This window comes from Mirounga leonina, unplaced genomic scaffold (assembly GCF_011800145.1).
Source record: "Mirounga leonina isolate KUSES-001 unplaced genomic scaffold, KU_Mleo_1.0 Mir_114, whole genome shotgun sequence".
In the NCBI taxonomy this organism is placed as follows: Eukaryota; Metazoa; Chordata; class Mammalia; order Carnivora; family Phocidae; genus Mirounga; species Mirounga leonina.
The window spans coordinates 21,646,418-21,658,985 of NW_023270265.1; the positions used below are offsets into that span (position 1 = coordinate 21,646,418).

At 42.6% G+C, this 12,568-nt stretch overlaps 1 protein-coding gene across 1 annotated transcript in view; it reads left to right on the forward strand.

Moving 5' to 3' along the window:
* The window catches only part of PLCE1 (phospholipase C epsilon 1), a 315,612-nt gene that overhangs the window by 260,957 nt on the left and 42,087 nt on the right, over positions 1-12,568 (forward strand). Inside the window, exons 15-19 of the mRNA XM_035025358.1 lie at positions 1,043-1,104; positions 1,187-1,352; positions 4,485-4,592; positions 5,695-5,811; positions 7,671-7,829. Coding sequence (XP_034881249.1) covers positions 1,043-1,104; positions 1,187-1,352; positions 4,485-4,592; positions 5,695-5,811; positions 7,671-7,829 — 612 coding nt within the window. The remainder of the gene's footprint in view (positions 1-1,042; positions 1,105-1,186; positions 1,353-4,484; positions 4,593-5,694; positions 5,812-7,670; positions 7,830-12,568) is intronic.

A 12,568-nucleotide genomic window follows, 5' to 3' on the forward strand; every position in this document is an offset into this window, starting at 1 on the left:
TGAAAAACTCAAGCAGAGTAAGGGGATGTAGTGATGCGGGAGGCTGAGAGGAGTAAGCACAGGCCACCCTGAGGTTGTGACAATGGGGCTGAGCCCTGAATCAAGAAGCCGGGTGAAGGTCTGAGGAAAGAGCATTCCAGGCAGGGAGTAGCGAGCTCAAAGACCGAAGCGGGAGCAAGACAATGAAAAGGCTGGTGGGATAGGAGCCCCATGAGCCAGAGGCACAATGGTAGACATGATTCCAGACAGGTGGGCAGGGGCCAAGTCATCTGGGTATTTTAGGCCATGGTAAGGAATTTGACATGGAAAGCTATTGGAAATTTTTGAGCAGGGTAGTAACAGGATTTGATTTATGTATTCAGGAAGTCACTCTGGCCCCATTGGGAAGTAAGCTGTGCTGGGAATGAAGTAGAAGCAGAAAGACCGGGTAGGAAGCTATCCCAGTAGCCAGGCAAGATATGATGATGGCTTCCTCCAGAGGGTGTCAGGAGATGGGCTAGGACACTCATTCAGGCCACACCACATACATTAGGATCAGTCTGGGTTTTCAACCTCCCTTGTAAGCCGACTGGGCATCAGTGGATTCGCTGCCCAGCAGTTGATCACTGGAAATGCTAACGATATAAGATTATGATCCCATGGTCCTGCGCTCACTCTACTACTATTGTGTGGGAGCACCATACTGAGTACTCCCTCTGACTCGTCTCATTTCGCCTCTCCCCAGCTCTGTGGTAGCTGCTTATCCCCATGTTCACCTGGAACATGCCAATAACCATTTGTTTTCATATGAATCAGCCTTATCCTTTTCCCTCGCTCTCCCTTTTTCTCTTAAATAAATACGCTTCGTATAATAAACGCACATATAATAAATGTTTTCTTTGGGACTAAAACACTGCCTCTTACCACTGCATAACGAAATTAGTTCAAATATTTGGTTTAGATGTTTCCTGATGAAAACAGAACACCTTTAAAAAATGATATGGTGGTTTTTTTCCCCTTAGTTTCCTTTACCTAAATAACACTCTTTTTGTGTCCCTTGCAGAAGTTCGAGCCTAGCGTTAGTATGTGTCATCAGGGGTTACTGTCATTTGAGGGATTTGCAAGGTAACTTTTAAAGTCTCTTTTGCCCATCATTTGAGAGTAACTCTTTTCCCTATGCAGGCCTAAGAAAATGTGTTTCCTCTAGGTTTCTGATGGATAAAGATAATTTTGCCTCCAAAAATGATGAGTCACAGGAAAACATTAAAGACTTGCAGCTGCCCCTCTCCTACTATTACATTGAATCTTCTCACAATACCTACCTCACAGGCCACCAGCTCAAAGGAGAGTCCTCAGTGGAACTCTACAGTCAGGTACAGAACTCCACATGGCATGTGATTTCCATTAAATCTTACTGATGTAACCCTTAAAGTCGCAAAACCCTGATCCCCGACTCCTTTGAAGACTTTACCAGCTATTACATGTGAAATGTGAGGAAACATGATGTGTGGGAAAACGGCCTATACGTACAGTTGTTTTCTTCTTTTTGTTTTCTTTCTCCCTCCTATCTATACTTAACCCTTATACTAGGCAAAAAAAAAAAAGGTATTTGTTTGGACTCATAGCTTTTAAATCCTACTTTGTCTGACCTACTCCTACTAAAATTAGATTTTCCCATGGGAAAATCAATCGTTTCACTAAATGCTAAATAAATCAATATATTATAGTGGGAAAGCATAATAGAAAATGCAACAGAATTTCTATGAAGTTAATCTCAAAGTTTTGTTTATTTTCATTTGCAATTTGTTAGACAATCAGTCCATCCCTACGGTAACCAACTTATGGAACGAAAATTTACAAAGACTGTAGGCACTGTCCCTACACACTTAAATTCGTGCAAATGTTCTTGGAAACTCCTAAGGGTCTCTGGACTAGAAAAGGCATATCCTTTTGACCTTAACACCAACTCTCAATGATCTGCATGTCAGTTGCCTCTGTTATATCTTCTGCAACTTTCTCATCTATTCTGCCTGTTTTCTGACCTCCTGCAAGAAGAGTTAATCAGGAAGAAAAGCGAGGCTAGGCCCAGGGAATACAAGTGTGTGGTTGGGAAGGGTGGGGTAGGGAGGATGTTCACGTATGAGAATTATCGTTTACACAAACCCAGCAGAGTTGAGGTTCCTTTGTTCTCCACATCAGTCCAGATATTCCTCAAGCGTGGGTCAAACTTCTGTCCCAAAGCTTATCTGGTATGGAATTTGTATTTTAAACTCTAAATTCTGAAGGACTTTTATTGTGAAATGAAGATATGTCCTTAGAGTAGTGATTTTCAAAATAGAAGTTCTATGGGGGACCTCAGCAGGGGACATTGAGAGGAGCAAGCATCAGAGTAGGAGGGTAGGAGGGCCCCACCCCTGCCCCCACTGTAGCTAATGTCCTGTTCTTCTTGTGTGCTTTACATATGACCCTCCATTTGCACAGAGAATTCCAGGGTTAAAAAGGAGTTTGAAATCCATTGTTCTAGTTCTAGGGGAAAGAAATGAAGTGTGTGTGTGTGTGTGTGTGTATGCATGCATGTGCACGTGCGTGTGTGTGTGCAGTGTGTCTGAGTGTTTCTCCCAGGAAAATGGGCAGGGGCCAATGTCCTAGCTTTAATTCCTACCTCACTTCCCTATTTGACCTCCAAGAGGTTTTTTTAACTCCTTAATATTATACCCCGAGTAGAGATTGTCACAGCCTTTGAATGAGGCACAAGAACCCCTCACATAGACTCACAGACGTGGTTACCCAGTGTGAAGATCCCTTGTAGCTTATTTCTTACCAGTCTCTGCTTTCCCTCAGCCCTGCTAGTTACCTCCTCACCTTCCTCCACGGGACAAACCGGGAGTGAGGAAAAACCCTGTTCTCACCTGGAATTTCCAGCCCTGGTTTTCTTCTTCTAGCCCTGTGTGGAGGTCCTAATGTCATGCAGACTTTGGAAAGCCCTGTAGTCTTTTCATGCTGAAAAACCATCTCCTGTGCTGCCAGTCAGTGAGCGAGCGTTCTCCCCAGTGTGGCTCACCACGGAGATGAAGCAGCCTCCAGCTCCTGCTGTCATTCGACACCACAATCCTCAACCCAGAGCAACATACCTCTAGATACTGTAGCTGCTGGAAGAAGCTCTTAGCCTCGGGAGTTTAGGCCCCAGAATCGGTTCCACACGGGCCATCGGTCACCTGGGAAGACTGGGTGCTACATGCCATGCAATGGGAAGAATCTAGCAAGGACCTCATAAAAAAGATTAAAATAAGAGGGATTCCACTGAGTTTTGTTGCAGTAACTCTAGCGGCCACTCACCCACAGTATTGGATTGCTGTTGCCTGGAAATAGTTATATGGAGTTTTAAATCAGTGAGTTGGCGCATTCACAGATACATCCGCCTTTTGGTTCGCTTTACCCTTCCAATACATGGAAATCTTTTAAGATAGTTCACAAAGAGAGTCTATGAGGAAGAGGTTGCTGCATGGAAATATTACAGAGCTGCAACCCGAGCACATATTCCAGGAGCTCTGCATTCGGCTCCCCACCCAGGGGAGCAAATAGGTATCATCTTACCTAATTCAGCAATGGAGCACTTTACTGAAGAGGTTGTGAGACAGGGGACACGTGTGTTGTGATTGATCCCTGATGACTGCTGTGGGTATGGCAGAGGGGAGTTTAGGAATTATTTGCCTCTGTTCTACGACTAGAAAGCAAGACAAATCCTTGATGACTGCTTGCTTCTACTCTCCTGCCATGCTCTATGTTCACAGGAAAGGCATTAGCCAGTGGCAGAATTTGGGTCTAAATGGAGGAGATTTTATTCTGATTGGAGTCATACAAATGTTTAGCCAGTTCATTAAGGAATTGGTGGCCTTATTTGCTTTGGCCTGCAACCTCATCCCCTTCACCTCCACTCACATTTGCCCAGGTAGAGCACTAGCCTCACTCTCTCATTTCAGCATGTACCCTGTGTATGTCCCTTGAGGGACAAAAGTTGCTGGGAAAATAGTCATATGGTTTTGCTATCAAATTTACCTTCCAGGGATGCCTGGGTGGCGCAGTTGGTTAAGTGCCTGCCTTTGGCTCAGGTCATAATCCCAGAGTCGTGGGATCAAGTCCCACATCTGGCTTCCTGCTTAGAAAGGAGTCTGCTTCTCCCTCTGTCTGCTCTGCCTGCCTCTCCCCCTGCTTGTGCTCTTCCCCCGCCCCCCGCCCTCTGACAAATAAATAAAATCTTTAAAATTTTTTTTTTTTTACCTTCCAATAGTATTCAGCTCTGGTAAAAAAAATTCTTTCCACCATAATTTGTTCTCCCCCCTAATTCATTGTGCCATTTGGCCAAAATGCACACTTTATTTTAGATCTTATGCCCTTCTGCTTTAGCCCTAATCATGAACACTGATATGTAGAAGCATTTGTGGGTTTAATTTGAGGCTCTGTGTCCATTTGCTCATCTGGGGTGAATCCATTCCTTGATCATACAGGTCCTCCTGCAAGGCTGCAGGAGCGTGGAGTTGGACTGCTGGGACGGAGATGATGGGATGCCCATCATCTACCATGGACACACACTGACAACCAAGATCCCCTTCAAGGTAATGCTTCACATGTTCCTTAAATCAGATCACAGAGTCATTGTCTTCATCAGTCCTTTACATGAGTGACTCTTCCAAATTATACCTTAGGTTGGGGGTTCTCATCCTGAGCCTATCTACTTCCCAAAATTGTGTGGGATGTGCACATGTTCATTTTTCTGGGAGTTGATATAGAACTCTCATTAGAGTCTCATTCACCAGAGTTTAATAACCATTACCTTAAATGAGTTATCTTGTAATAATATTGTTGCAATTTTTACATCATAAGATGATATACAAAAGGCAGGGGCTTTTTTTCCTGCTACAGGAATTAGAAGTCATTTATCCTGGTGTCCCGCTGACAAAGACCAACATCATGTGTTAGAAGATGATTAAATAATTAATATTATGAAATGAGAATTGGTTCACCAGGGAAAGTCAGTCACCCAGAAAGACTAGTCTCATTGGATTATTGTTTCAAATTCTAAATAGTTTATTAGTTCATTGTGCAGTTACTATCCTCATTCAGAGTGGTTTTGGCTGTGTAAAATCACTTTTCTCTGAACTGTGGCTAGGCTGGGATAGAATACTATTATTTCTGTCTTATATGCAGAGAGGATAGCTAAAATGCACTTTCTCTTTAGCTCATTCTCCTATTCATCTCTCTTAAAACTTTTGTACTCTATATTGAGAGAATGAGGATTTGAGAACTGTGTTTACATGCACACATAAATATATGTATATGTCTTATTGCCTCACGTAGATTGATTATAAACTCCTTGAAAGCAGGAAAATATCTTAAGCCTCATTATTTTTTATGTTGTAACAACACAGGCCTTTTACCTAAAATGTTGTCAGTATATATACTGATTTGTTAAATTTGGCACTCTAATAGCTGTTCCTTATAAAGTATGCGAACAAAACTCAATATGAACAGTTTAATGTGTTTATAGAAAACAGCCTATCATCGTGCTTAATTTGAAAATACATTTGAAAAGATAAAAACCATTTTGGCCAGAATCTTCTGCATACAACAATTTAGGTGCTTTCTGTGGCTGTAAGTACTTCTTCTGACACCCTGGACAGACATCTGGACTCTAATGAGCTGCTCTGGCTCTCACAGGAAGTGGTAGAAGCCATCGACCGCAGTGCCTTCATCAACTCTGACCTGCCCATCATCATATCAATTGAGAACCACTGCTCATTGCCTCAGCAACGAAAAATGGCAGAAATTTTCAAGGTAAGCTATTATAGCTAAGAGTTAGGATGGTATCTTAGCCTTTGTCTTGTCACTGTTGCTTTTACATGGAGCCACCATGGACCACATCACAGGGGACCTCAGCCACGAAGCACATACAGTTAGGGTCCCTCAGACCCCAGAAATGAGGGTGCCCTGGGAGCTTGGGCTCCCTTTTGAATGGTCCACCTTTTCAGCTGAAGTGATGAAACATTGTTTTGTGGTCTCCTGACCATTTCCAGAAAGCCTAAGAGATAAGGAGAGAACAATTCTCCAGTGCTTCTGGCACCACAAATCAGTGATGACACCCGTCAGTTGTATGTGGAAAGCTGAAAATACCTCAGGGCAAATCAAATTTTCTTGTGGCTGACACTACAGATATGGGGATCCATGTTGGCAAAGAGCTTAGACTGGCCAGAACAGTTGCTATGTTAACACTTCCTTATACAGGCAAACTATAATGCAGACAGATTTAGGATCAAATATTCCATTATATTTCCCCCTTCCTCCACTGATTGAGGCACTTAATGGAAATATGGCTCTCAGGGGGAGAGAGGGGCATAGTCAAAGGAAAATGTCCCCAAATACTTACGCCAACAAAACTAATCAGCTTTTCATATTGCCTTTCTTTTGCCATCATTTAGAATTATGGTCTCAACTTTTTGGACTGTATACTCCATCAGTAAAATACTGTAGTATGTATTCCTATTGTATGTTTATTGTCTTATTCATACATTATATACATATCCTACTTATTAGCATATTTTATACCTTAATTAAAACATGCAAAAATAGACTGGGAAAGGGAATTACAGAGAAAGGGTCAAGTATAGTTCTTATACTATTATTTGTTAATGGTACAAAGTCCCTTTTTGTGCTCATAAAAATTTTTAACAGTAAATGTATTATTTATTTATTATCTAAGTTTTTAGTGGGAGTAATGTGATTGAAAAATTTTTGAAATTTTTTTATTTCCTTTTTTTATGTTCAGTTAGCCAACATACAGTACATTATTAGTTTTTGATGTAGTGTTCAATGATTCATTAATTGCATATAACACCCAGTGCTGAAATTTTTATTAGCGACATGTATGTCTAGCTTTAGGTTTAGTTTATTATTTCAGTGTTTGATTTGAACGGCTATAGTCGCTGATAAAGACACCTTACAGAGAAACATGTAGGAGATGGAAAGGGGGTGTCATTAGCTGCTCTTGTCAAATCATAGCACTAATTTCTCAATTCCATTAATGAGGCTAAGGTACATTAAACACTATTAAACTTCCTTTTTTTATTAAAAAATTACTGAAGATAGAAAATGTCATATTTTCCACCCTCACCCCAATGGATCGTCTTGTTCCTACTCCCACCACCCACCTCCTTGAGGGATACACATTCCCCTTTGGAGGCCAATGCTCAGAAAATCTTTGTGAGAAGGGTATGGGCAGTTCTTTACACTAAATGGTGACAGATTCTCCCCATTACCTTTCATCTTTGTCACCACTCCCTAGCTACTTCAAGGTTTCTATCCTTTTGGCTTCTTACCCACATCTGGAATGGATCATATTCTACAAACCACAGCCTCTAACCGAATCTCCTTTTCTTCTTTAGTCTATCAGACCCTAGAGTATTTTCCTAAACAGAGCTGTCCCCACCTGGAGAATGGCCTAGATCACTCCTCCTGACCTTCTAACCACCTCCCTTCCTTCCAGTAAGAGAGTGTTGGCAGGGAGGAGGGACACCACTTCTTTCCTACTTTCTCTACCTAAGATTTGTAGAACCTTTCAACTGAGCTGAAATATCTAGTTGAATAATTCAAGCGTAGGTAAAAGACACTGATTGTGTGTTTTCCTTTATTCTTTGTAGACTGTGTTTGGAGAAAAACTGGTGGCTAAATTCCTGTTTGAGAGCGATTTCTCAGATGATCCAATGCTTCCCTCACCTGACCAACTTAGGAGGAAAGTGCTTCTTAAAAATAAGAAGCTAAAAGCCCACCAGACACCAGTGGATATCCTAAAGCAAAAGGTATTCTCCTCTCATTATAGAGGCTCTGGGTATGCAGTGTGCCCAGGACTAAGAAATCAGTGTTATTCTGACCTTTCAGATGACCTGCAGGGTAACCAGTTTTTGATGATTGAGTTTCCTGGAATGATAAATTTGAGTTCTGGCTTTCCTGTTAATAGACTAATAAGAATTTTCCTCCCACTCACCTAGAATTTTATTTTATGAAATTAATTTCACATGTAGAATGCACATCGTTGTTTAATTTACTCTGAGAGAGATAAAGTGTGACTCTTGTCTCTGGACCTGGACTTCACAGCTGTCAATCCCACGGTGGTTGCTGTGGTCCCCTTTAGGTAAAGGCCCCTATAGAGAGACCTCCCTCTACACACCGTAGGGAGAGCCCCTGCAGAGAGAGCACTTGGTCAGTCAGTTTTGGAACCCCAATACCAGCAGCCCTGTGGTCCCAGCATGGAAGTTGATGTTTCACTGTGGCCTGTGGACTCCAGGGCACCCCCCAATCTGCCTCACCCACAGAGATCTACTCCCCAAGTATCCCAAACCTGCTTGTGTAGAGAGCCTTCAGCCCAAGGATCCATGAAAAAGTTTAGGTCCAGAGCTGCTGAGTTCATATGCCAGGTTGCACATATCCCACAGAATGACAGCTGCCAGAATTATTTGTCTTATTTAGGGCTTTGTCTTTATTTTTGGGCCTGAAACGCCACTTTTAAAACTTAACAACAGCCAGGGGTTGTCACACGAAGCTCGGTACACTGGTGCTGTTCCAACAGCAGGGACAGCCCAGAGCTCAACCTAGGTCATGGTCAATGGCTCTTAATTTCTGTCTGTGCCATCACCCCAAGCCTCCAGGCCCTACTCCAGTCTTGCTTCAGTGGATTCCAGAGAACAGAGAAGTCAGCAAAAGGATTCTATGAGCCCAACAAATTTAGAATCTTTGTCCAAGGTCATCAATAAAAAAATCTCAAGTCTAGTTGAGTCAAGTGTCCAGCTTGACCTAGTTGAGTAATCAATTTGTAACAATCATCAAATCTTCTAAAAGCCCTAATTTGTAGAACTCACAGGTAAGGGCCTGAGTTTAAAGTCAAGTGATATATAACATGATACTGGAGAAAGAGCATTAGGTGTGGAGCTAAAATACCAGTTTCCAGTCTCTGGCTCTCTCACAAACCAGCCATGTGACCATAGGCCAGTCAGTCTTTCTAGGCTTCCATTTCTTCATCTGTAAAATGGAAATGTTAAGGTAACTAGCTTCACAGGACCCCTCTGACACTAAAATCGCCCAGAATCTTTCCCAAAGTGAATCATGGGACCCCTGTCAGAATTGCAGACCACTCTGTAAACATTTCATTGTCCCACTTCTCAGACTCTATTTCCAGTATTTCTTGCCATTCTAGAACATTACTGCTTCCCTGAGGGGTCCTTAAAGAATCTTGTCATCTGCTGAGTAAGTACCAGGGAGTTCCCAGGTTGTCCAGCTCACCTGCAGCGGGATTCCAGGCTGCCCAAAGTCCAGGCTGAGTTAGAGAGGTTTACGTGATACCAACTAAAAATTCAGTGATTCACCAAATGCTCAGTGACTTCAGATGCCTCATGGTGGGGGAGGAAGGTGAGGTCAGAGGCTCCGTCATCTTTAAACTTACCGTTCTGAGCAGAAAAACAGATATTTACAGAATATCCCCAAACCAATCCAGCCAAGAGATCCCTACTGATCAGGTTTGCCCTGAATGGAGTGGCTCAGGATTACCATGGATGCTGTAGAAGTATGGTCATCAAATTTTTTTGCTCAAATATCTCAAAAATTTTTTGAAAAACTGTATTTCTCACATGTATTTTCCCCTTTTATACATTTTTAGGTTGACATTAAAAATTTTATCACAAGTTTAAATAGTTACAAAGGATTTATTTTCAAACATATTTATTATATATAAATATAGACAACATAAATTATATACCAATATAATGTACAAAACAATCCTCATTGTCAAAGATATCAGCCCAGTCAGCCAGATTATGTTTGATCAGAAAAAGTGTGACTTTATTTTTTTTAATTCAAATAAACATTCACCCCTATGATAACCATCTCACTTTTGAATAGTAATTCTAAGATGGATGGATGGACAGACAAAAGGAAGGAAAGGGAGGGAAGATAGAAAGAGACAGAGACAGGGATGGATGGATAGATAGATAGGCAGGCAGACAGACAGACAGACAGACAGAGACAGATAAAGGCATGGAGCCTTGAATGTGTTTGTTGCCTGGGTGAAATAAAATGCTCCGGTCTTTAGTTTTTCAAGACACTCAGGAGCTCTGCATTCTCAAATGACCGTTTGCTACCTTGGGTGTTTTTCACCTCACCTCATGTATCACAGATTTTTTCCCCCCCTTTGGTAAGTGAGAGTTACACTTTTCTTTTGTTAAACAGGAGAAGAGCAATCATGGCAAGAGTGTGGGGAAGGGAGAACCAGCCAACCATACTCTTGTTCGCAGGCAGTCCTATTTTTTAAAGAGTACACATAGAGCTTGAAAATCTTGAATCTAGAAATTGATTCCTTTAAAAATAAATTAAGCTGCACATCCCTAGAAGTCATGTGTGTACCCCGGAGGTACACAGTTTGAAGATCGCACACAGCTCTTGGCCAAGAGTTGCAAAACCAGCCACTTTGGGGGTCAAGCAGAAACATAAATATGAGGGGCCAGCTCGTTGTATGCCAGCTGGAAGCAGTCAGGATGGGAGTGGAGCTTGCATGCCCTCATAAATGAATAGTTCTAATTACATTCTTTTTAAAACACTGCGCCAGCCACACCAGCCTAGTCTGGAGGGGAAGTCAGCCCTGAGGGCCACCAGTTTGAGCCCTCGGCTAGGTTTACCTGTGTGTAGGTCTGGACTCTCACAGCTGCTCCAGAAAGCCCGGCATTTGTTTGGGTTCCAGAAACCACAAGATCTATGCTGATGGGCTTTTGTTAGGAAGTCATGTAGCTTAAAGAGTAGCATGTGTTCCCCGGCCCTCCGCAACGGCTGCGTCAGTAACTGACTGCCCGGGACGGGGTGCTTTTTCTTCAACACTGTCCCTCCCTGCTGTTTTCTTTCCTCAGCAACTACTGCCCGCTCCTGACTGCCAAGCAGACCCAGCTGCCCTGCGCATACCTCTGTGGTCCTCTTGATGCGGTGGGATCTTGTAGCCGTTGCCTCTCCCGTTCTTTGTTACTTATGCAGCCTCCAGTTCACAAATGAATGTATCGTGCTATTTGAGAAGTCTTTATGCTGAGCCCAAATCTTGCTTCCCGTTCCTCCTACTCCTTGGCACTCCTTCCTCCCTTTGCAGCTGCACAGACTGATTCCATATCTAGAGAGCTAGCATGTATCTCCCACCAGCTTTTCTCTTCTCCAAACTAAACAGTCTTGTGGTATCAACTGTTTCTCACAGGATATGGCTGCTCAGACTCTTTACTTCCCACTAAGAATGTTTAGGATATTCTTAAATTTGTGGATGTTCTTGAATTTGTCGATCTTAAGATGTGATTTCCAGAACAAGTCAATACTCCAGATAGGGATCTGACAGCACAAGGAGGGCAGTGAAACCATCGCCGCTCTTAACTTGGACTTTATACCTCAGTTAATGCAGCCTGGGACTGTTCTCACTTTTAAAATTCTTCAGTGCGCACTGGGCTCCTGTTGAGTTTGTGCAAAACAAAAAGAGTTCAGTTATTTTCACAGGGACTGCTCTTTGGCTAGTCTCCCCATGTCTTCAGGTTTTTACAGTTAATTTTCAACTTTCATGGGCAGGAGCCTCACATTTATCTCGGTTACATTTGCTCTTCTTGGTTTTGGCATGTCATTGCAGCCTAAAAGGTTCTTTGTGAATTTTGACTTCTGATGTCCAGTGTATTTATTAGCAGTTTTTCAAATAGTGCCTTAATCCTTAAAGTTGCCCTTGAGCCAGATGAGCAAGCAGAGAGCCCAGCCTGTGGTCCTTCTTGCAGATCCTTCCTGGAGTTTAGATGATTATCACTCCTGTCTAGTGCTCTCCTCTCCTGCAGCCCACATTTCCCCAGAATCTGCTTCAGCTTCTTTATTTATAGACTAGCAAACTGAGGCCCAGCCATTTATGTGACTTTCTCAAAGCCATCCAGCTCAGAGTAGCAGAACAAGGATTCAGATTCAGGTCTTTAGGAAAGACTCTTTCAAACGTAATATAGAAGTCAGAATACAGGGCGCCTGGGTGGCTCAGTCAGTTAAGCATCCAGCTCTTGGTTTCAGCTCAGGTCATGTTCTCAGGGTCATGAGATCTAGCCATGCTTCGGACTCTATGCTTAGTGTAGAGTCTGCTTGTCCCACTCCCTCTGCTCCTTCCCCTGCTCACACACACACGCTCTCTCTCAAATAAATAAAATCTTTTTTTAAAAAAGTCAGAATACGGGGCGCCTGGGTGGCTCAGATGGTTAAGCGTCTGCTTTCGGCTCAGGTCATGATCCCAGAGTCCTGGGATCGAGTCCCACATCGGGCTCCCAGCTCGGCGGGGAGCCTGCTTCTCCCTCTGACCCTCGCCCCTCTCATGCTGTTTCTCTCTCGCTCACTCTCTAAAAAATAAATAAAATCTTAAAAAAAAAAAAAAGTCAGAATACATTGATAATCACTGGAACACTATTAAAAACATAGATTCTTAGGTGCCAAATCTGCCCAACTAAATCAGAATTTCCAAGGAAAGCTGGGTAATCTGTTTATTTAAAAATAATTCTTATCG